Genomic DNA, 25,569 nt, shown 5'->3' on the forward strand with positions numbered 1-25,569 from the left:
CACAAAATTTCTAATTTTTTTATGATTCCTTCCATCAAATTTGATGCTACCATGGTACACACTGTATCATAATCTCCTGTAATGAGAAGATGCGACGTGGTTTCCGTTATCTATATTGGACGAAAACCCGCAGAAGAATTTCCAGAACAAGAGCATATCAGTTCATTCTTACGAGACACTTTAATAATAGAGACTTTTGGGTATATTTTCCGCATAAATTTTCAAGGATTTTGAGGAAAAACCACAAATGAGTTCAAGTGCAGTGTATGGTAATCCTCAGTTTATCATTGTTAAGCTCCCAAAATCAAAAACAAAGATCGTTGATCAGAGTAAATTTCGGGGAATTTCGGAGATGAGAATCATCTGGTTTTTGTTTTTCTGCGTCTTTTTCCTGCCAAAAACCCAGTTCGAAACTGAAGTTTCTCGCAAAAGCCGCTGCCTCTGCTTCTTCTTTTCCTCCGGTCAGCGGCGCCGGCGCCGGATATTGGGGTAACATTTCAATGAAATTTCAATTCCCATTAAGGACTTTCTCTTCTTGGGTTAGAATCCGTGGCGCCGGCGCCGGATAATTCTCATGTGAAATTGATTAGATATGCAAGATTTGTCTTTTAACAACTTATTTATTTTATTAGTTTAGGAAATGGTTGCATAAGTGCTTGCTATAGCTTGGACTTTGAGAATTATGTAAAGGAATAACTGAACTTTGTTGTCCTCATGTTAGCCACATACAAGATTAAAAAGGGTGGGTGAAGTTTTGGATTCGATCTATGAGTAAGAATTCTGTCTCTAACTGATGAGTATCATTCGATTTTTCCGATGGTTATTCGAGTATCATGTGCTAGGATGGGATGATTAGAACTACACGAAACAGAAAATCACTACTTCAGATTATTTGTTTGATGCACATTGACTGGTATTAATTTTATGCTAAAGGGTGTTTCCTGAATGTTTCTAGAGCAACTGATTGGAGCAAAACCAAATAAAAAAACACAAAGAATAGCTGGCGCGGATCAGGAGGAAATAGAAGATCCAACACTTTTAGCTGATCCCGATAGTTGTTTCTGTGAATTTAATGGGGTACAGTTCCACCACAAAATTTGTGATTTTGAGTTTCCCGCATTAAAAACATTAGAAGAAGGGACATGTGGTCTTACTGAAAGGGTCAGTTTTCCTTTGATTATGTTACATGGGTTCGGATCCTCGGTTTTTTCTTGGAATCGAGTAATGAAACCTTTAGCCCAGATCATGGGATCAAAGGTTCTCGCCTTTGATAGACCAGCTTTTGGATTGACATAAAGGGTAAATGCTATCAAGCATTCATCTACGTATAACAAAGATGGGACACCTTTAAATCCTTACTCAATGATATTCTCCGTGTTGGCGACACTCTTCTTCATCAATTTCTTAGCTGCTGAGAAGGTCATTCTTGTGGGGTATGTGCTATCGGAAAGTGAACTGGATGCTGCTATTTTTATTGGTACCAATTAAATATTTAATCACCCTTCCCCTATCCTATCTGAGTGTTTTATTGAGTGAGTGTGCTAAAGATAACATAGCTTTTAGCTTACTGATTTTAAAGCTCTGTTACTTTGTCTGAGACTCCGAGTAAGAAATACATAAATTAAATGTAACAGTACTGTCGGACCAAATTAATAATCTTTAATTTTACATATATTAAGTTCAGATCTCCGGTACTTATTGTATTTACTGGGAGAAGTTCAGGCACTCTGGTGGTTCCCTTGTTGCTGTAGATACATATTTTGAGGCACCAGAGCGTGTAGCTGCTCTAATCCTTGTTGCCCCAGCCATTGTTGCACCATTTTTCAAGAGGAATGTTAGGAAATATGATCAAGCTGGGATAGATAGCTACATGAAGGAAAACAACTCAAATTCAACAACTTCAGAGACTCTATTTCTAATTCTTCGCAATATTTTAGTAAAGTTTACTAAATACATTGCTGACACAGTTGTGAGCATTGTAAAATGGATGGGAGTCATGGTAAATTTTCTTTATAAGAAAGCTCTTTCAGCATTCCCGCGCTCTTCAGTCGGCGTGATGTTGGTAAGAATTTTTTTTTACTCTGGATCGAGTAATAGTAGATTTCCGAATAGTTTTGAAATATGTGCTATTGTGATCATGATAATTTTTTTTATATATCTATATCTCTAGTCAAGAGTTCCGTTTCATGATTTCAGATAAGGATCATAATCGATAAATTTGGAATACCTGCCATTCGAGCTTCATGGTGTGATCCAAATCAAGTTTCTGACACTGTTTTACGGGGCTATACAAAGGTGAATACTTGATATTCCTCTCGGCTGGACAACGAAGCTGACCCGTTTTTTCCGAACATTGAGTAATCAAATGTTTTTCATGATGAAGCCGCTGACAATTAAGGGCTGGGACAAGGCTCTGGTGGAATACACAGTGGCTGTGCTAACAGATGAGACATCTAATCTAAAGCCGCCACTGGCGGAAAGATTGAATAACATCTCCTGTCCAGGTTTTAAAGTTAAAATTTCTTTTTTTTCCTTTTAGAAGACTTTTCTGTCTATTTTGATAATGCAACTACCTGTTGTCTTTTCTTGCTTTGGAAGAGAGCAAATATCGAAGAAACAAAGATATGAAGAAGAAAAATGACATCTTTTAAAAGAAAACCGCTATTTCTTCAAGTATTTAAAAAAAGGTCACAAATTTTCAATTTTTTGGTCATGTAACTGTGAAGGTGCAACATTTTAGTCCGTTATATATCATCATCATCGTAGCACATTCCCGCTAGTTGCTTGGTCAGCAACATGGATAATAGTTCTTCAAACTAAGCGATTTTCTCACATGCCATCTGTTCAACCAAGATCTAAAATATAATCTTTAACCATCTTTAATCAAGTTTTCAATGGCTTACTCGTCATTCTACTTGTTCCATTTATCTGTCAATCTAAGATATGTTGGATTGAGGCCGTGTTTGATCTCTTCTTCATATGACAAATCATGTTAGACGTCTCACTCTAAAGTTATCCTCTATGGGGGCACACTTATATAGCTCGTAATCTTTTCATTTCTAATTCCATCCTTGCGTGTTTTGCCACACATCTATCTTAACATACGCATTTCTACTAATGTCATCTTGTGCATATGTAATCCTGTAGTAACCCAACACTCCGAGCCATAAAGCACAGTTGGTCGAACAATAGTCTTATAACATTCTCCTTTTAATCTCCCATACATCCTTCTATCGCGTAAGACTCCTGACCGACGATTTCGGTTGGGAAAAATTCTAGCAAGCGGACTAGGTCAAGTTATAGTAATTGGACGAAAAGTCCAAGTATCGATCTCACAGAGACTATTATTTAAATACTAAGATTTAAATTATTCGAATTAATCTAGGCAAACAATAATAGGGATTTGATGATAATTTAAACCAGTTAAATTAAATTAAATTATGCTAGATTCTTAATTGCGCTCGACTTTGGAGAACAGGCTGAAACTTGGGATATTTCCAAATTTAATAAAATGATCGGGGACACACAACGGTCCTAACTTTGATTTTAGTCATGCATTGGAATTAATTAATCACAAATTATTCGATGTCACGATGAAATTCCCTGAATTAACTATAAATCTATTTCTAGAATTTATAATCCTATTTTCATTTAACTATCCAATTATTTTTAATTGAATTTAATCAAACAAAAACGCATTATTCAACAATGGAATCACAGCTGTCGCCTAAAATCGCACATTGAAACCGAATACTATTTCTAGTCGATTTAACCGTGTGTTGATTAATATTTTTGAAGCTAAATTTAATCTATTCTCTTTCGAGTCAAATCAAACAACAAACATGCAAATAATTGGCCATATTAAAAGCACGAAAATTATGTCAACATTAATCAATAACATAAAATCAATTCATAAATCAAATAATCCAATGAACGAACAAAATCAATAGTTTGTCCCTATCGTGATCCCGATCACAAGAAAACTATTCCATAAATTCCAAACTTGAATCAAATCTGATATTCGAATTCATGAATAAAAATAAGAAAACAAGAGAGGAGAAAATCTAAGCGATGGTGCGCTGATCTTGCGTGTGAAGTGCGCGGTTTCCTCTCGTTTCTCCCAAGCCGTCGCCGTCTTCAAGAGTCTCAAAGTTCTCGCCTCTTTTTCTCTCCAAAAGTCGGCTCGAAGTCCCGATCAAAAAGTCCTCCCAAATCTTCTTAATTTCTTTCTTAAATCTCCTAAAATCTTCACGAATCTGATCTGAAAGTACGGTACACGGACCCCGTGTAAGCCTCAGGTGTAGGGTCCGTGTAGTTTCGATTAAAAATTCTTTCCGGGAGATGCTGGACACGGACCCCGTGTAGGGGTCCGTCTTCGTACGCTAATTTTCCATTCTCGGATGTTGCTGGACACGGACCCCGTGTAGGGGTCCGTCTTAGGGTCCGTGGTAGCTCGCTGAAAATCTTCTCTCGGCTTCTTTAGGCACGGACCCTTACACGGGGTCCGTGTAGGGGTCCGGGTGCTCTCCTTGTGTTATTTTTCTATTTTTTCGGGTATTTCTGACATGGCTTTGCGACGTTTGACTTTTCTTTATTTTCTTTGGCTTTTTATCATCTTTTGGTCAAGCCTGCAAATGGCAATAATAGTACGAATTAAGCGCAAAACTCGGAATAAAAACGCCAGATAAGCACGAATACGACAAAATAAAGTCCTTAAAACGCTATACAACTCGTGCTTATCAACTTCCCCACACTTAACCTTTGTTCGTCCTCGAACAAATCAGACAAGAAATAAAGATGAAACATATTTTAGATTCAGAACTCAAGTAGTTCAATCAAAACTTCTCAATTTGTCAAACTCCTTCACTCCCAGTCAAAAGATCATGCTTCGAATATCACAAGATTCGTTTTCATCACAAATCAAGATTCAAACATTACCCAATAAAGATTAACGGAACGAAATGTGTGTAGTGTGCAAGTCAGAATTCATACTTATCAACAGCTACTTGGTTTCAGGATCACTTATATTCATTTTTTTATATATATATTTATATATTTTTTTTCGTAACGCCCCATATGCTCGACTTTCATACCCCTCTCTACTAAATGTTGAACGACGATGACTTGGTTAATAGGTCTTTTTAAGCTTATAACATAAGGCCAAGGTGCACGGCTACAATAAAAGGCATGGGAATAAAAAATGAGAGAAAATAAATATTTTCCAGCAGCGCATTCATTCAACTCTTTAACTCGTCACCGATCACTGTACTTTTATCATCTTTAGAGCTCTCTTATCTCTTTCCTTTCTCATTGTCCTTCAATTTTCACCCACGGATATTTCGGGTGTCTTCAATACGATACACTTTATAACCTTTTTTTTTTCAATAAATCCACTTCTTTTCATTCAAAGGCAGTTCAACAACTCCTTTAGATATGTCTTTTCCGCACATGTGAGTTTTGGAACATTTCAAAGCGCTCGAAGGGTTTATTTTCTCTCAAACGTTCGCGTAGGATAAAAATGTATAGGCTAAAATTTAGGTAGTTGATGTGGGACATTGAATAAATTACGAATGGGGTCTAATTGTGTGTCATTGACACACACCATTCGATTTTTACAGGCTCAAGAGGGGTTACTAGAGACAATAAATGATTTATCAGGTAGGCTTGAAAGACTTAAACGGTCCAAAGATCGCCTAAATCATCCCTAAGTCATCATCGTTCGTATTTTCGCTTCGAGGGCTAATCAGACGAGTTCTAGAGTTTTTAAAATTTTCTCTTTTTTTTTAAGTTCACCTTGCACCAATTCACTTTCTATGAGCAAAAGACTGACCACGTGCAAGGAATGAAATGTTAATACAGAACTGGTTTATGTCTGACTCTCTCTTTGCAACTACGACTCCTCTTATTCAAAACTAGTCACGAAACGATTTACCGAGTGATCCAAAATCTAACAAATGAATCCGGTTATCAAGTAAAACAAGGATTCTTTCTCTAGATATAGTCTCATCCTACGTGAAAAGTGGTGTTAAGTGTTGTGCAACGATGTGTAACAAAACTGACCCACCCCCACACTTTGAAGTCGACACTGCCCTCAGTGTAAAGAGATGTAACATGTATAAACAAGACAATTAAAGTAAACACACTTCCCTGGAAAAATGACGAGTAGGTGGTGATAATGGGGTAGAGCACAGCAACTCCTAAAAAGAACGACATCGAATGCACAAGGAAACGTAAAAGGGAATAGGAAAAAGAAACACTCAAGCACACAAGATGCAAGAATTGTACAAAAACTTCCATAGCCTATTCGACGTTCTGAATCTGCTCGTCCTAATAGAATCACGACACTTGAGATATCCCACCGCCAGTGAATAAATTACCTACACCACCAATTTCTAAGATTAGTTCACGAAATATGCATAAAACAGAAAGAGAAAAAGAAAGAAAATTAAAATAAAAGATTAAAGAAAAACAAAAACTAAACACTGGGTTGCCTCCCAGCAAGCGCTAAATTTATAGTCGATAGCCTGACTTTACTCCCTGTATTCAGTTTGGATCCTGCAGATCCACAGTGGTCGGCTCATCGGGCATGGTACCACCATGATAAACCTTCAGCCTATGCCCATTCACCTTGAATGCTCCGGTTGCTTCACTAGTGATCTCCACTGTCCCATAGGGGAAAACTTGCGTGATGGTGTATGGTCCTGACCACCGGGAACGCAACTTACCAGGCATCAACTTCAATCGAGAATTGTATAACAATACCAGTTGTCCCACCACAAATTCTCGATGAACGATGTTCTGATCATGCCAGCGTTTGGTTTTCTCCTTGTAAAGCTTGGCATTCTCATACGCATCCAACCTAAACTCATCCAGTTCATTCAGTTGCAGCGCTCTCTCGTCACCTGTGGCTGAACTTGGATTCTCCAGACGCGAGAGATTGTCAGCAACTTGGTTCTCTATTCCCTTCCTATCGATTATTTCCAAGTCAAATTCCTGCAACAGAAGAATCCAGCGAATTAGCCTTGGTTTTGCATCCTTTTTGGCCATCAAGTATTTCAAGGCTGAATGATCGGTGTGCACTACAAATTTGCTCCCGCTCCCTATCAGATATGATCTAAACTTATCCAGAGCAAAAACCACAGCAAGAAGCTCCTTCTCTGTAGTGACATAGTTCAGTTGGGCAGCTGATAGTGTCATACTGGCATAGTATATGACATGGATGCATTTTTCCGTCTTTTGCCCTAACACTGCCCCCGGAGCTGTGTCGCTTGCATCACACATCACCTCAAATGGCGACCCCAAGTCAGGTGCTATAATCACAGGTGCGATGATTAATTTCTCTTTCAAAACTTGAAATGCCTGCACACACTCATCAGAAAAATCAAAGCGCACATCTTTTATCAGCAAATTTGTCAGTGGCTTAGCAATGCAAGAAAATTCTTTTATAAAGCGCCTATAGAACCCTGCATGGCCTAGGAAACTACGCACTCCTCTGATGTTTGTTGGGGCTGGGAGTTTTTCTATCACTTCAATTTTAGCCTTATCAACTTCAATCCCAGTTTCAGAAATTTTGTGTCCCAATACTATTCCCTCTCTCACCATGAAATAGCATTTTTCCCAATTTAAGACCAGATTTGAATCCTCACATCTTTCCAATACCTTAGATAAATTAATCAAACACGTATCAAAAGAAGATCCAAAGACAGAAAAGTCATCCATGAATATTTCTATAAAATCCTCAATCATGTCATGAAAAATTGCCATCATACAGCGTTGAAAAGTTGCTGGTGCATTACATAGACCGAATGACATTCGTTTATATGCAAATGTCCCGTAAGGACATGTAAAAGTGGTTTTCTCCTGATCTTCAGGGTCAATAGGAATTTGCATATAACCCGAATAATCATCCAGGAAACAGTAGAAAGGATGTCCAGCTAACCTTTCCAACATTTGATAAATAAATGGGAGGGGGAAATGATCTTTACGGGTGGCGTCGTTAAGTTTTCTATAATCAATGTAAACACGCCACCCTGTAACATTTCTGGTAGGAATTAACTCATTGTTTTCATTCTTCACTACAGTGATCCCACCTTTTTTTCGGAACAACTTGTACTGGACTTACCCACCTACTATCAGAAATCGGGTAAATAATACCTGCGTCCAGTAGCTTTATCACCTCTTTCTTTACCACCTCTTGCATAGCTGGGTTTAGACGCCTTTGAGGTCGGGTAGATGTCTTGTGGTCAGCCTCCATCAGAATTTTGTGCATGCACATGGACGAACTGATCCCTTTGATGTCTGCAATACTCCAACCTATGGCTTTGATATTATCTCTCAGAACTCGCAACAGCTTTTCTTCTTCCGTACCTATCAAAGTAGAGGAAACTATCACTGGCAATTTATCATTATCAAGTGAAAATAGATATTTTAAGTGCGAAGGAAGATGTTTCATCTCTAGGATTGGGGCTTCTTCAATGGATGATTTTAAAGGTCGTGGGACATGCCCAAGCTCCCCAATCCTAGAGTTTACCGTTTTTGAAATCGGTCTGCTTGCTTCCAGATAATGAATACATTCGTCCAGCTCTTGATTTCCCAATTCTTGTGGGCTTGAATGGGTCATACAGATTGCCAAAGGATCCTCACCAAGTAATTCCTGCAACCCATACTCAACAAACTCGTCAGTAGCATCAATTCTAAAACAATCAGATGTATAATTGGGATATTTGATGGATTGGAAAACATTAAACACTACACTTTCATCATTCAATCTCAAGACCAACTCACCCTTGTGTACATCTATCAGAGCCTTCCAAGTGGCTAAAAATGGTCTTCCTAGAATAAGAGGAATCTCACGATCCTCTTCCATATCTAACACAACAAAGTCCACTGGGAAAATAAACTTGTCAACCTTCATTAAAACATCCTCTACTACTCCCCTAGGGTATTTAATAGATCTATCAGCCAAATGTAGGAAAATTGTAGTAGGTTTAACTTCACCAATTCCTAGCTTCTCAAAACATGAATAAGGCATTAAATTAATGCTTGCACCTAAATCACACAAGGCTTTACCAAAAAATGAATTCCCTATGGTACAAGGAATAGAGAAGCTACCTGGGTCCTTAGCTTTTGGAGGTAATTTATTTTGTAAAATTGCAGAACACTCCTCCGAAAGCTTCACTGTCTCAAAATCCACTAGTTTCCTCTTATTTGATAGAATCTCTTTAAGAAATGTTGCATAGGAGGGCATTTGAGCTAAAGCCTCTGCAAACAGGATATTTATGTGCAGCTTTTTGAAAATCTCAAGAAATTTTGAAAATTGAGTATCCAGTTGCAGTTGCTTTGCTCTCTGGGGAAACGGGAGTGAATTAATATCAACAGTGGGATTCGAGTTTAGAAACTTACCTGCTTTCCTTGCGTCCTCGGGCTCTTGCTTGGATGACCTCTTTTCTTTCACATTTTCTTCAACGTCAGCTACCTCTTGCTTTATGGGAGACGTCACTGTGACTGCATTGACACCCTTTGGATTCTTTTCCGTGTCACTAGGTAGTAAACCCGGAGCGCGTGTAGCTATTTGTGTCGCCAACTGCCCTAGTTGAGTCTCCACTCTTTGCATCATGGCATCGTGATTTTGCCATCTCATCTCATTCCCGGCTATGTACTTGGCTAACATATCCTCAAGACTCGACTTGCTATCCTGTGGCTTGAAACCGGGTGGCATAGAAGGTCCAGTACCTTGCGGAGGTTTAAGTGGTTGCTGAGGAGGCTTTTGCTGTGTAGGATGCTGTGGAGGATGGAAATATGGTTGCTCTACAGTATTTTCTGACTGCCTCCACCCAAAATTCGGATGACTCCTTCAGCCCGGATTATATGAGAAACTGTATGGATTATATTGTTGTCGACCCTGATTTCCCACATAATTCACTGAATCCCCTCCAAAACACTGTATTCCCTCACAAGACATATCTGGCATGAATGGTGCATCACTAGATGATGATCCACCAACTATCTCAGCGTTTCCCTGAATTTGATGCACTGGCTTGACTGGTAATGATTTATTTGCTTGTAACTGTGCCATCTGATGTGTCAATCCATCAAGCTTTGCTGTGATCGCTGTCAAGGCATCCATTTCAAGGAATCCTACTTTCTTCTCCCTTTGATTGTCTTGCCAACCTACATTGCTCTCTGCCATATTAGATATGATTTCAAGCGCTGCGGTTGGCGTTTTCCTGTATAGGCTACCGTTTGCTGCGGCATCAAGCATAGATCGCACAGATGGGTCCACCCCGTAGTAGAACGTCTCAACCTGCTGGCCTATCGAAAAACCATGTCTCGGGCACATTCTCAACATCTTCTTAAACCTTGCCCATGCTGAATTCAATGATTCTCCAGCTCTCTGTCTAAATGATGTAATTTCATTTCTCAACTGTGTAATCTTGGTTGGGGGAAAATACCTGTGCATGAAGACCTCGACTAACTCATCCCATGTAGTAATAGAACCAGTTGGAAGGTCTCGAAGCCACTCCATAGCTTCTCCTTGCAGGGAGAATGGAAAGATTCTGAGTCGAATGGCATCAGTACTCACCCCATTGCACTTGATTGTATCACAGATTGACAGAAAGTTCTCCAGATGTGCATTGGGATCTTCAGATGGTGATCCTCCAAATTTGACTTGGAGTTGAATCATCTGGATGACGGCTGGCTTCACTTCAAATGTATTCGCTTGAATTGTAGGGCGGACAATACTAGAACCATAGCCTCCAAATGCTGGTCGATGGAGCTCCATCAAAGTACGATTATCCTCTTCTCCGGCCATGCTTTAAATTCTGGTTTAAGTTCTAATTCAGATTCCTCTTCAGATTCGAATTCAAGAGCCAAGTTGTTGTTCTTTCGAGCTCTACGGATGCGGCGGAGAGTGCTTTCAATCTCTAGATCAAGTGGCACTAGACTTTCGACGTCTTGAGCACGGCTCATATAACACGAGCTAGACTCTGCAATCAAAATTCAAGTGCGCAATTCAAGCTCCAAAGAAAGCAAAAATCTGAAATAAAAAAATAATAAAAATGCTTAAAAAAAATAAGAATAAGAACTAAGAATAAATGCCTAGTCTCAAATAAATAATTTATCCTAATATTAAACAAATAGTCCCCGGCAATGGTGCCAAAACCTTGACCGACGATTTCGGTTGGGAAAAATTCTAGCAAGCGGACTAGGTCAAGTTATAGTAATTGGACGAAAAGTCCAAGTATCGATCCCACAGAGACTATTATTTAAATACTAAGATTTAAATTATTCGAATTAATCTGGGCAAACAATAATAGCGATTTGATGATAATTTAAACCAGTTAAATTAAATTAAATTATGCTAGATTCTTAATTGCGCTCGACTTTGGAGAACAGGCTGAAACTTGGGATATTTCCAAATTTAATAAAATGATCGGGAACACACAACGGTCCTAACTTTGATTTTAGTCATGCATTGGAATTAATTAATCACAAATTATTCGATGTCACGATGAAATTCCCTGAATTAACTATAAATCTATTTCTAGAATTTATAATTCTATTTTCATTTAACTGTCCAATTATTTCTAATTGAATTTAATCAAACAAAAACGCATTATTCAACAATGGAATCACAGCTGTCGCCTAAAATCCCACATTGAAACCGAATACTATTTCTAGTCGATTTAACCGTGTGTTGATTAATATTTTTGAAGCTAAATTTAATCTATTCTCTTTCGAGTCAAATCAAACAACAAACATGCAAATAATTGGCCATATTAAAAGCACGAAAATTATGCCAACTTTAATCAATAACATAAAATTAATCCATAAATCAAATAATCCAATGAACGAACAAAATCAATAGTTTGTCCCTATCGTGATCCCGATCACAAGAAAACTACTCCATAAATTCCAAACTTGAATCAAATCTAATATTCGAATTCATGAATGAAAATAAGAGAACAATAGAGGAGAAAATCTCAGCGATGGTGCGCGGATCTTGAGTGTGAAGTGCGCGGTTTCCTCTCGTTTCTCCCAAGCCGTCGCCGTCTTCAAGAGTCTCAAAGTTCTCGCCTCTTTTTCTCTCCAAAAGTCGGCTCAAAGTCCCGATCAAAAAGTCCTCCCAAATCTTCTTAATTTCTTTCTTAAATCTCCTAAAATCTTCGCGAATCTGATCTGAAAGTACGGTACACGGACCCCGTGTAAGCCTCAGGTGTAGGGTCCGTGTAGTTTCGATTAAAAATTCTTTCCGGGAGATGCTGGACACGGACCCCGTGTAGGGGTCCGTCTTAGGGTCCATGGTAGCTCGCTGAAAATCTTCTCTCGGCTTCTTTAGGTACGGACCCTTACACGGGCTCCGTGTAGGGGTCCGGGTGCTCTCCTTGTGTTATTTTCCTATTTTTCCGGGTATTTCTGACATGGCTTTGCGACGCTTGACTTTTCTTTCTTTTCTTTGGCTTTTTATCATCTTTTGGTCAAGCCTGCAAATGGCAATAATAGTACGAATTAAGCGCAAAACTCGGAATAAAAACGCCAGATAAGCACGAATACGACAAAATAAAGTCCTTAAAACGCTATACAATTCGTGCTTATCAACTCCTGATGTCATCCTCTGTTTCATTCACCTTCATTAATCATATGGTCTATATCCTCTCCAATGTCCTCAATCTTTTAAATTATAGATCCTATAATTCGCTCCCATAACTTCAACATGTGACTCATAAGTTTAATCTCTCTGTAGTTTGAGCACTCATGTATATCGTCTTTATTCTTATAAATTAATATTCTAATATTGTCTCCATGAATCTGACATTTTCCTAGTATCTAGAATCCTATTAAATAGCCTAGTCAGCCATTGGATTCCAACTTTCCCTAGACACTTCCATACCTCATTTGGTATCTCATCCGGTCCAACTGCGTTTCTCGGTTTCATCATCTTCAGTGGCTCTGTTACTTCCTTAGCAATAGCTCTATGATGGAACACCAGATGTCTTACTTTCTGCATCTCATGTCTACCCGCGCTTAACTCCTCTGTACTTGTCTCATTGAGTAAGTTCATAAAACAATCCCTCCACCTATCTGGGATAGTTTTATCTTGCATTAAAACTCTATCATCTTCACGGTTGATACACCTGGCATGTCTCAAGTCTTTAATCTTCCGATCTCTAGCTTTCGCTATCTTAAAAATATTTTTCTCTCCTTTTGTACCTTGCCTATCGTACAAATCATCATAAGCTATTTTCTTAGCATGTCCTACTGCTCTATTACTGAGTCTCTTGGCTTGTTTCTGTAGCTCATATGATCCTTGGTATCTACCTTCTTGCCAGTTCTTGAACCTCATTTTCTTTTCCCTAATGACTTGTTGCACCTCATTGTTCCACCACCATTGCCCACTCCTAAAAGTTACTAAATAACTCTCTCTCTCTTCTTAAAGGAAGTGCTTATTATCCCAAGATCAATAGTTAAAACAAAGTCTAGAATAGAAACCCTTGTGTTATTTGAACCCCAATGCCTTGACCTCCATGGACCTTCTCATACCCAACTCTATCCTTACTTACATAGACATTTAAATCTCTGCCTAAAAAGATCTTTTCCTCACGGGGGATTCTACTGACTACATCTCTTAGAGAGTTCCAAAATTCCTTCTCAGTCTCATCTTTTAATTCCACTTGTGGTGCATATACACTAATAATGTAAATGATATCTGATTCTAAGGCTAAAGTAATCTTTATAATTCTATCCCAAACCTCCTAACCGCAACAATGCATCCCTATCCAGTCCACCACTATTCTCACTCCATTTCTAGTTTGATTTGTTCTTGAATACTTGAACCTTATTTTCTTTTCCCTAATGACTTGTTGCACCTCATTGTTCCACCACCATTGCCCACTCCTAAAAGTTGCTAAATAACTCTCCCTTTTCTTAAAGAAAGTGCTTACTATCCCAAGATCAATAGTTAAAACAAAGTCTAGAATAGAAACCCTTGTGTTATTTGAACCCCAAAGCCTTGACCTCCATGGACCCTCTCATACCCAACTCTATCCTTACTTCCATAGCCATTTAAATCTCTGCCTAAAAAGATCTTTTCCTCACGGAGGATTCTACTGACTACATCTCCTAGAGAGTTCCAAAATTTCTTCTTAGTCTCATCATTTAATTCCACTTGTGATGCATACGCACTAATAATATAAATGATCTCTGATTCTACTGCTAAAGTGATCTTCATAATTCTATCCCCAAACCTCCTAACCGCAGCAATGCATCCCTATCCACCACTATTCTCACTCCATTTCTAATTTTATTTGTTCCTGAATAGAAAAGTTTGAAACATTATCCTAATTCCTTAGTCTTGCTTCTCTTCCACTTTGTCTCTTTAAGACAAGCTATGTTTACCTTCTTTCTTTGCATGACATCCACCAAATCTATTGACTTGCCCTTCAATGTTCCTATGTTCCAAGAGGCTAATCTTCCTAATCCTAGTCTGAACTTGCTTTTTTTCTTGTCCCTGTCCAGTAAGGCGTGATAACCCTTGCCTATTTATCACTGCAACAGGGTGCCGTTGCAGTGCGCCTAGCTCATTTGACAATATACCAGAGCATAGGTGAAACGCGTCTCTTAAAGCGGGCGACGACCTAGCATTTCGCCTTAATCGGTTTGAACTAATATCCATGTGAAGTGGTCTGCGCAATAGTTGGTTGGGCTGTCACAGGCCTAACACCAACGGTGATATTTTTTTTACGGTGCTAGGCTATCACCGACATAGCTCCAACACTCTTTTATCTGGGTTTGTGACAGGCTGTCTCAACGCACAGAGTTTAGTCCGTAATATCTCAACGCACAGAGTTTAGTCCGTAATATATGATATATCAGTTTTAGTTTTGTAAACTGTAGGACAATTTATTATTGTACTTGTCATCATTTTCTGATTTCAATAAAAAGGATTCCAGCTTATGGAATTTAGACAGGAATTAATAAATTGATTACTGAAATATATTTATTCGACTAAAATTGATATTCACATATATTTCATATTAAACTTTACAGGAAGGATCGAAATATGACGTTTCGGTTGTTGTACGTTTTAAAAATATTTGAATTGTACAATTACTGCAGCTATAACTTTTAATAAAAAACACATTAGATATAAAATTGTCACGCCCTGAAGCCGAGATATGACACCAACGTTGCGTTCAAATAAAATTCGAAAATAACAAGTCTCGTAGTCCATAATTTAACCAAAACTAGTATATTATTTCATAACAAAATTTGTGCCTACATCCCAAAATGCAAAACATTAATTAAATATATCAGTAGAAAATTTATCGATATAACAACAGCGAAAATCGAATAACAACAGCAATTCTAAATTTCTCATTTTAACCCGTCCTTAGGTATGCTCTTCTTCAAGTTCCTATTCATTCTTATGTGGGAAGAGAATGTAAAGAGAGATTGTTTGGTGAAACATTAAGCTAATTGGGCCAATTGAACATGATATACAACATGATTTATATAGTATATGGACATAATTTTCAAATCAGATCATAAGACTTATCATAACAGAATGCATCTTTCATGCAAAAAATTTCATAAACCAGACAAACTTATAGCATTGAAATTCCTCTAACTTCTCCATGGATATTGATATCAGGCCGCATATGTTACTCCAATAAAGGATGAGTTCATATTATCAGTTATCATCCCATTACATCAGGTCCATAAACATAAAAAATTTGTAATTTTTTTCCACTTAGATTTCGATTCATAAAAGTATTTAAAAACATATTTTTCAATTCAGAAACCGTATATACAGATGAAGACATGTTCGATCGATTTAAAACACATACATACTTTTAAAACGATAAGCCCAACCAAATTCATACAGTGAAAAACTAGCACGGATCATCCTATATCATCGATTTTATGAAAAGCTTAAGAATTATATGTCCGAAGAAACCTTAAATATCTACATGTGTAAAATATTATGCGTCTCCACTCGAAAGGCGAGTATTTCTGGTGGTTGTCGATCTTTCTATGGTTTTGCTCTTCGTTGTCCTCAACTACGAGTTCTACAAAATATTCACGATAGAAGTTCCATCGTAACATGGGACAAAACACTAACGTGATTGCCTATGAAGAAATAGATGCTAAAATTCAAAGACTTCCAATTTGGAAAATGAATGCGGTGGTGGATAAAATATGCAACAGAAAATGTGTGTGGATTCTTGATGAATTAGGATGATGAGAAGTTAGTGTTTATAAGAAATTGGAACAAAATGTTCTATGTATTCTGTTGTGTAAAGTGACCGCATTTATGGTCATAATCTCAATTTCAATCCTGTAACTATAATACAAGGATCGATTCGGTCATTCCTGCCGAGTCAAATGGGAAAATGTTAACCAACTTCCAACGTTTCTGCTGAATAACTTAAGTCGATTGCCTGAGAATAATCACTGAATCAGTTAGTAATCACATTCATATTTAAAATGTCTCATCAAGGAATTGAAGAGCTGATCTTGTGCTTCACACATAAACTTATGCAACAATTATACTTGTTCATGTAAAGCAGAATTATACTTGTCGATGTCCTTCAGATGTTGGTTCCACATTTTATGATCGAGTCTTGTCCAATTTAGTTATTTACTTCTTCCGATTCTACTGATTCAAGTTGTAAACGTGCATGGATTTGGATAGTGTATTTGCACTGGCTTCAACCTAATTGATAGTATATTCGAATGATAAAAATATGGTTCTTACTGTCTCGATTTACTTAATGAACAACAGTACTGATCATTACTGGTGACACGGATCGACTTGTCCCGGCTTGGAATGCCGAAAGACTCTCACGGGCCATTCCTGGATCATTCCTAGAGATAATCAAGAACTGCGGGCACTTGCCTCAGGAAGAAAAGGCTGAAGAATTTGTATCTATTGTTGATAAGTTCCTCCAAACAGTATTTGGAGCTGCACAAGCGCCTCGTTTGCAAGTCGTGACTTGATATTCGCCTCCTCGATGATGCAGATGGAAAGGCAAGAATATTGGTTTCTTCATCATTGCTAATGAAACTGAAAGAAGCTCATGTACTAAGGTGTGGTGATATTTTTCCACCAGAAGGGAGTTTACCACTGGAGGTAAGTTAGGCAGTGGAATATAAGATATGATAAGAAAAAATTTGATTGTGTGTAAAAGTCTTCATTTTCCCATTACATTATCAGGAGAGGTTTAAGGATATGTTTGGATCGAACTATTTGAAATGGAAGACTTTAATATTTATGTGCAAATCCATCTCACCTACTTGATAATTTAATTCCATTCTTTTGAAATTCATTACCCTTTATTTTCAGTTTGTGAATCAATATGATAGCTTTCAAATTCTTTCAACGCCTATTAAATCTTGTCTTCAAATCCAATTTACACCATCCAAATACAACCTTAGTGAAATGCCAAGTATGGGCAGTGATTCATTCTCCTTACCAGAATAATTCCAATTAAAAGATGACTGCCCCTTCCAGTTCATTCTCAACAAAACAACACTCCCCTGAATATATTATTCTTAACCCAAAATACACAAACTATTCAACCAACTCGGTATTCTACTACACCTTCTTCGTCTAACGTTTTCGAATGCATAAATGAACATCCTGTCCAGGCTCGACAATCATCCTAAAAGCAGGTGAATGCCTATACTTGGGTGACAAGGAGAACGTGAACTTCGAAACGATGAGAAAAACAATGATTTTGAGCTGAACGAGTGCGAAACTCTTGCCCAAGCACAACCTAGGACCTAACCCGAACGGGATATAAGCATTGGAAATCCCATCCGTGAAGCGTTGTGGGTTGAATTCGTTCGCATCGGCTCCCCAAATATCAGGGTCTCGGTGAAGAGTAGGGATTAAGGTCCACAGACACACTCCTTTTGGCACCACAATGTCGGCAATTTTAGTTTCTTGAAGTGCCTCTCTTGATACAAATGCTGCCGGAGGATAGAGCCTTAGCACCTCATGGATCACCATTGTTGTCTGCATCCATTGGGATGGAGTCAGTCTTTTATGTTCCAAAAATAGAAAGTAAATTGTAAAAATATAAACACATTTCAAGTTTTGGTCATGGACAGATGATATCTTTTTTCCATCATTATTATTACATACAACTCTCGAAGGTAATAATAAGTTTCATCGACGATGACTTATGACACCAATGTATCAAGTTTAAGACGAGCTCTGAGATTGTAATACCCTCCACTCAAAAATAAGTTTCATCGGAATAGAAGAGGAGGAGAGTGAAGTGCTATGAAGTTTGGAAAACAACTATAAGATTTACTTTGGAAAATCATCAAAAGAAAATCCATTTTACAAAATTTCATATCTAAAGATAATTTTTTTAAAAAAAAAAAACAATTTCACCAATCTTTCATACTAAAAAGACTGTTTGTTAATTAAACTTCAAAAGTTCTGACTACAATGCCATTAAGATACTTCAAAAGGAGTTAATTTGAAACCTCTTTTAATTTATTTTTTTTTACAAACAAAAAATTCTTGGACAAGTTCGTAGATAAATATGTACTCATTATTAAATATTTTACGCCAAATTTCAAAATATTGATAATCGAGTCCTTTTTTAAAAAAAATCTTAAATAGTTCGATTCAATGGTTAAATATTTAACCAAGAGTCAAAAATATATATACTCGAGAAAATATGTTATTTCAAGTGTAAAAAAGTTCGATTTCATTAGAGTTTAATGTTAACATAATTAATTTTATATATTATGATGTAATTAAGTTTAGTAATTATTTTGAAATACTCTTGCAAATAATAATAATAGTAATAATGTAACATTTTTAATTTATGAATCCGTCCACCATTAAAATTAATATTTTAATTCAATAATTACTGCGTTAAGAAAGCAAAGAAAATATAAAAAAATTATTATATTTTAGCCACATGGAATTTTTATTTTAAGAAATGGGTAAATTTCTTTTAGTTATGTATGTTTGTTTCTTTACGGTTTTAATACTCTATATTATCAAATTAGTGTCATGTTAGTGTCACGTCGGAAAAAAGATTAAAATTGATTTTAAAAAAATAGAGTAAGACAGAAATTTGACAACATAGATGATCAAAATTGCAAAGAAACATAAAGTACCATAAATGTAATTTAGAAAAAAATTAGTAAAACAAACTTTTTGAAAATAATTTGATTCCATAAAATAAAAGAACTGCATGCTTACCGTTTTCAACTTATGCAATGAGTCCGCATCCAAGCTTCCCCCATTGGCAAGGCAGACCTCGTCCACCTCCGCGCGTATCCGAGCCTGCCACTGCGGGTGCAACGCCAGCAGCATGAGGCACCATGACGCAGCAACGGCGGTGGATTCATGGCCAGCAAAGTAGATGTTCTTGCAGTTGTCCACTATGAATTTCTTGCAATTTGAAACATGATCATCATCATTAACATTGTTCATGGCTCCTTCTAGAATCAGCTGCATCAGATCTTTGTTTCCGCTAAAGCATTCTCCATCGCGCTCCTTCACGGCGTCCCATATCAGCGACTCTATCTCCTTCTCCAGTTGCTCTATTTTCTTCTGTTGCCCCGTCGAGAAAATTCTGCTTTTGGGCAGTTATTTTTCGAGATATAACCTTTGTTTTATTCAACTTCAAGCAAGTCTACTTATCCAGGTGCATTATATTGATATTACTCGCGCTATCTAGCAGTTTGGTTCTTCAAATAATATAAAGATAATCTCATCAACCCAAAGAAAAATCAAATTGAAAAAGAAATCCATGAGAGTTTTATATTATATATGTTATAAAATATCGATCGACCCAATGAAAAGGAGAAAAAAACATAATTGATCATGTAAGTGGACTATTTAGTGTTTTGGTTTTTTAAACAGACGAAGTTCGTTCTTAGTGTAATAATTTTTTTCGAGACACTCCTATTCTGTCCCAATATTGATGCTTTGATGAATATTTCGACAATATTTGGTGTTATGTTTGCAATTTTTTACGTCATGACCTCCAAAAAAATAAGACCAGCAAACAAAAAAAGAAAAAAAAAAAGGTTACCGCACTCGTACAGAACGTTGACTATTTAAAAGATCGAAATCCAAAATAAACTAACTTACGGACATTTTCCCCAATTAAAATATATTGTCCTACTATATATACCACTAGATTACAGATTATAAAACATGCAATTAATATCCAATTAAAATAGTAAATGCTTTTGAATGAATTTTCCAGATTATATATTCCCATATTAAACGTCTCCTTTTTTGTTTTTAATTTGAAAGCGAGTTAAGATAATAAAATACAAAATGGGTTAAAAAAACATACCCAAACGTATGGGAACCAAAAAGGAAGTTTTGGCTAGACATGAGTTTTTGAAGGGTCCTGAGCTTTGTGAAAACCCGTTTTCCATTCAGAAACGAACTACCGAAACACGCTTTTGAGATCACATCCGCGGAAACGCATCTCAAATCCTCTTCAACTAGGATTTCTGCCATGTTTCCACCTTGGCTTTCTATATATCCCTCCCATTTGCCAGTTAATGACTCCACAGATTCAACCATCAATCCCACCATTCCCTGCAGTATTTAATTTCAAATATATATGTATATATTTGATATTAATACAACATCTTTTTTTATTTAGTATGGTACTTGATAATTTAATATATAAACATCTTTCTGTTAAAAAATTTCCGAGCCCCTCCCAAATTCTGGCCCTCAGGTCCGCCTCGGCGTGTATGATACCGTAAATTCGCGATACTAGAACCATCAAACATAAAAATAAAAGAGTCATAGTAAAGAGACCGAAAGGATATAAATCGGTGTTATGTTTTGTTCTTTTTTCCTATTTGTATCAATCATTATCAGATTTAAGTCTCAGACCAATAGCTTTATAAAATTACCTTGACCTTGTGCATGAAAAATTGAGGTGCGACAATCTTCCTTTGTCGTGCCCATAAGTGCCCATTGGACCTCAAAATCCCATTGCCAAGCATTGGGGCAAGTCTCTTTGTTATGTACGAAGGCTTGCCCAAGTGCGAAGATAGGCTGTGATTGTTCATTTCCTTCACCACTTCTGGGTGGGTCACGTATAAATGTTGCTTGTTCACTGTCGAATATGTGTATATTGGACCTGCAAACGACATTAATTCATCAACTAATTAATTACATGTAATTTTGTCATAGGATCGAAATCACTATATTCTCGTTTAATGTCTTTCAACTTAAATATCGGTTATAGGTCTTATCATGATTCTTGATCGAAGGTGTTCCGGTTCCAACGAAAGTTGAAAAAGTAACAAAATGAAACAATTTTTAGATTTTGGTTCTCAATGTTGTTAAATTTAAGCCTAAAAAGTCATGATTCTTAAATTTTTGATAATTTTAGTCTTTTTTCATCGAGATGTCGATGTGACACTGCACACACCAGCACACGTCTCGTAAAAAAATAGCTAAAATTCTCTATTTATATAAACATAGTAATTTAACTGCAAGAATTAATTCATCTATGTATAGAGAACTTAAAATCAAATATTAATGTATGATTCCATACGGTTCAGATTCAAGTTTCATATTTTTAGAAACAAGAACCAAACCGCGGTCTTCCGGTTTTGAAACATGCATGGGAGACAGTTTCTCTTTTGGTCCACTCGGGTTTTGATTGACATATGATGCATGGAGTGACTAGTACTCAAGTGATAATTAATGTCGTGGGCAGTGGAAGACCTAAACACATGCATGGGTTGTACCGGCCTGTCTGCGCGAGTCTTGTGGGAAAACTGGGGTGCTCCTGCAATGCATGTGCGGTGCTATCATAATTAGCAAAATTTCAGGATTTTGGGACATCCAATTCCTACGTGTGCCCATGCACATGCACCTGTCTGAATATCGTCTCAATAATTTGTCCTTTCTTTTCCCTACTTTTTCGGGCGTATGTGTGACATTTTTGTACAAAGTGACCCCTTTTCGACATGGGATTGTCCTAATGTCGATGGCGCTTTTGATCAAGTCTCTCAAATGAACCAAAAATCATTAAGTTTGTGCTTGGATGATTGTGAGATTTGAAAATATGAATTTCAAATCCATTGGTTGTTTTGTTGAATTTATGTTGGATGGATTTTAAATTCACCATAGCATTGATTGACTTGTGTAAAATGTAACGATTCGATTTCAGATCTACCATTCGAATTTCTCATCAAATCAAATGTCTACTTCCAAATTAAATTCTTTCATCCAAATACAATCTTACGTTTTCTATGCAAATTCTATCTAGACCGACTTACAGGACAACACGGTTTTTAAATGTTTTCTTATATATATATATGTTTTTACTTAGGAAAAGTTTTGTCAAAATGGGGACAAAATTTACTTGATTTTATATTAATTAATTTCTCATCAGCATCATATTGGTACTCTTGTGAAAAAAAAATATAATAAAAAAAAACATATTTATTGAAACACTATCAAATTTTGACTAATTAAATATCTAAAAACAAAAAAATAGACCGATTTACAATCTATGATTTTGTTAATTTTCCCTAATTCAAATGTATGGCATGTGAGGAGTACATGTAGATCTTGACATGATAACGTCTGAAATACATGTACGGTTATGAAATTTAAATTTTAATTAACAATATTTTTTTAAAAAGAAAAAAATAAGTTTAAATCTTTTTTAATACTTAAGTTTAAAACTCTAAATGCCAATCTTTCATGACCATGGCATAAGAATAACCAGTTGTGGTATTTCTTATCGTACCAAAAATTTTGATAAACCAATTTTTGGTATACCAAAAATTTCGGTACATATAACTAACATATCGATTATATCGAAATTGTATGGTATATCGAGATTTCGGTACGGTATCTACATATACCGTTTTTCACCGAAAAATCTTATATTTTTAAAATTTTATAAATTTATTGTTTTAAAATATTATATATTTCTAAAATTTTTATATATTTTATCGGTATTCCAATATATACCGAAATTTTCAAATATCATATCATTATCGAACATAAAAATTAGATATCGTTACCGTACCGATCGAAATCTTCGATATACAGAAAATTCGATAAATTCAACGTTTTTTCGATACCATAACATCGATGTATCGAAATTCTATATTTTTTCTTACTCCTACGATTAACTAATCCCCTATTCCTATTGAATCGGCCCGCATGATTTAAATATGTGAATCCAACGGCCCTAATTTATCGTTACATCGGGCTCGAATTTTTCGATCTCTATGCATCATTGACATTCCAAGCCAATTATTGAGTTTTCATTTCAATAAAAATGGCTATATAATTTAGGCAATATTTATGACCCAAATCTTTCTTCAAGTATATAAAACTCCAAACTTTACCAAATCAGTGTCACAAAAGCACTCCCGACGAGAAAGAGATTAAAATTACAAAAGAAATTACTATTATCAAAAATTAAATATACAAGATTAAGACTGAAATTCGACAACTTAGATAATCAAACACAAATAGACAAATATACATGATCAAAACGAAACTTTCAAAGTGTAATAGCTAGATCAATCCAAGAAAGGTGTTTAGTGCAATGTATTTTGTGTTCTTTTTCAATGAAATGTTACTAGCACAAGATGGAACTTTGAAGAAATGAAACTTAGTTTGGGAAGTGGTTGTCGTTTTCGGGGGCCAAGATTTAGCCTTGAACGTTCAAAAAAAAAAATTCACTTTAATTAGATCAATAATATTCGGACCTTATCTTAGACTTGCAGCCATCATAATCTTGTGCATGTTTATTTTAATCTTTCCTCTTGATTGTGACTTTTGAATCTAATGCAACCATATTGATGGAATAAGTTATGTTGTGTTTGGATCGATAAAAACATATATATTATGGTATCAATTTGACTCAAACTTAGAGATATTGATTTAAAATCTCTTGCGTTGCTCTTCAATCTAGTCACTTGAAATCTATAATCTATCTTAAATCTAAATTTCTCGATCCAAACACAAACTTTATTTAATTTTTGTTATTCATGGTATTTTAAATTCATTTACATAAGATGAAATTTTAACATTGATGCGATCATATATTCGTTATCCTACATATTAAATAGTTCTAAAATTTTGTAGTTCTGATTTCATGCAGACATGAATCTTTTCAACTAAATTTGTTTTCCATGATTAAATTTACCCAAAAAAATTCATAAAATGACTCAAATATATATATACATATATATACACACAAACACATGCAAATATCAACTAATAAATGGCATAAATATTAATATTAAAATCAAGGTAAACAAATAAAAAAAAAAAAACTTTACCATATTCTTTCCTCCATTGCTCAAAGTATGGGAAGAGTGTGGAAGTATAATCGTGAGCCACAAATTCTCCATCAGTTTCACTCTTCTTCGCATCCGAATTCACTTGAATTCTCTGCATCTCCCTAACATTTCCATATAGAAAACGAGGCTTAGGCCCTCTGATACCTTGTAGCTCGAGCTTCCTTCGAATCCTCCATGGATCAAAGCACGCGATCTTCACGAAACACGACGATGCTACGGATACGATTACGACAAGAATGTGGAGACCGTGCTTGGTTATTACGACGAGAACAAGAGAAAAGAAGAGAATAAAAAGAACGGAGAGAAAAGGGAGTTTCATTTCTCGATCGATCGGATTTTCTTGGTTTTAATGTGAAGTCTTGGAGGGATTTTATAGAGTACTAGGTCTGGTAATCTTTTCATTTATTAACAATATATTATATTGGATTTTCAATAAATTCACGTGGGGTCAAGATACATTGAATAATTTTAACTTTTTAATGTATATGAGATGTGATCACATATATATTATAATAATATAATTAATGTTCGTATATATGATTCCTTATTACTTGGTCAATTTTAAAATTTTGACGGCACTAGTGGAAGACGGTTGATGCATACATCTCACTTCGGGGCCATACTATGATGTCTTAGATGTGATGACTTTTGTGTTTTGTTCTCTTTCATTCGTCTTCGTTTCAATTTCCAAGCAACAATAATAGTCGACACAATAATTGTATTCTTTCTTCGTTTGACGAATTTGTTCCGTATCAATGTGTTAATAGTTTGAAGGCAATAATTTTTAAGATATAATGGCTAGGATCTAGGTAATGCAACGGGAAATTGGCTTTCAGTCCCCAGCCGTCGATTTTTTTTGTGTTCAGTCCCTGGGTGCTTTTTTAGTACCACATTTCCACATGAAGTGTACCACATTTTGTATGAAATAGTACCACAATTTTGTGGGTAGGGATTGAACCCAAAGAAATATTTTGATTGGAGATTTTTCACCAACTTCCCCATAATGCAACACACCTCCAGATATTGACGAAAAAAATATATATTGTGAGCTCTCAAGTCAGGGAAAGGAATAGAGAGAATATGAGTGCAGATAATTATTTCTCATCAATCAAATGAATATCGACATGAGATATTATTTACACTAATCCAAATGTTGCAAAGAAGGATCTCAATCTCTTGAAGAATCCTTGGCCAATAGACATGTCCATTCTTCATCTGGGGTGT

The 25,569-nt window shown here is 36.2% G+C and overlaps 1 protein-coding gene and 1 pseudogene across 1 annotated transcript; one reads left to right on the plus strand and one right to left on the minus strand.

The window, feature by feature from the left end:
- The first annotated feature begins 6 nt into the window (after nucleotides 1-6).
- On the plus strand, nucleotides 7-17,734 carry LOC142549232 (uncharacterized; annotated as a pseudogene).
- Nucleotides 17,615-24,717, minus strand: LOC142549231 (cytochrome P450 714A1-like). The gene is made up of 5 exons (XM_075658069.1): nucleotides 24,325-24,717; nucleotides 20,917-21,146; nucleotides 20,340-20,590; nucleotides 19,232-19,607; nucleotides 17,615-18,022 (listed from the first exon to the last, which is right to left on the minus strand). Exons 1-5 carry the CDS (start codon nucleotides 24,662-24,664, stop codon nucleotides 17,615-17,617), a joined length of 1,605 nt encoding a protein of 534 aa, XP_075514184.1. The 5' UTR covers nucleotides 24,665-24,717.
- Between the last annotated feature and the right edge of the window lie 852 nt (nucleotides 24,718-25,569).

Source organism: Primulina tabacum, chromosome 6 (genome assembly GCF_025594145.1).
Source record: "Primulina tabacum isolate GXHZ01 chromosome 6, ASM2559414v2, whole genome shotgun sequence".
Lineage (NCBI taxonomy): Eukaryota > Viridiplantae > Streptophyta > Magnoliopsida > Lamiales > Gesneriaceae > Primulina > Primulina tabacum.

Excerpts from the sequence above, each read along its gene's own strand:
- LOC142549231 (XM_075658069.1), bottom strand. The coding sequence starts at position 24,664 with ATGAAACTCCCTTTTCTCTCCGTTCTTTTTATTCTCTTCTTTTCTCTT. Across the intron at positions 20,591-20,916 it reads TTTTCATGCACAAGGTCAAG|GGAATGGTGGGATTGATGGT; the intron begins GTAATTTTATAA and ends TAAATACTGCAG. Across the intron at positions 18,023-19,231 it reads CATTGCATAAGTTGAAAACG|ACAACAATGGTGATCCATGA; the intron begins GTAAGCATGCAG and ends CAATGGATGCAG.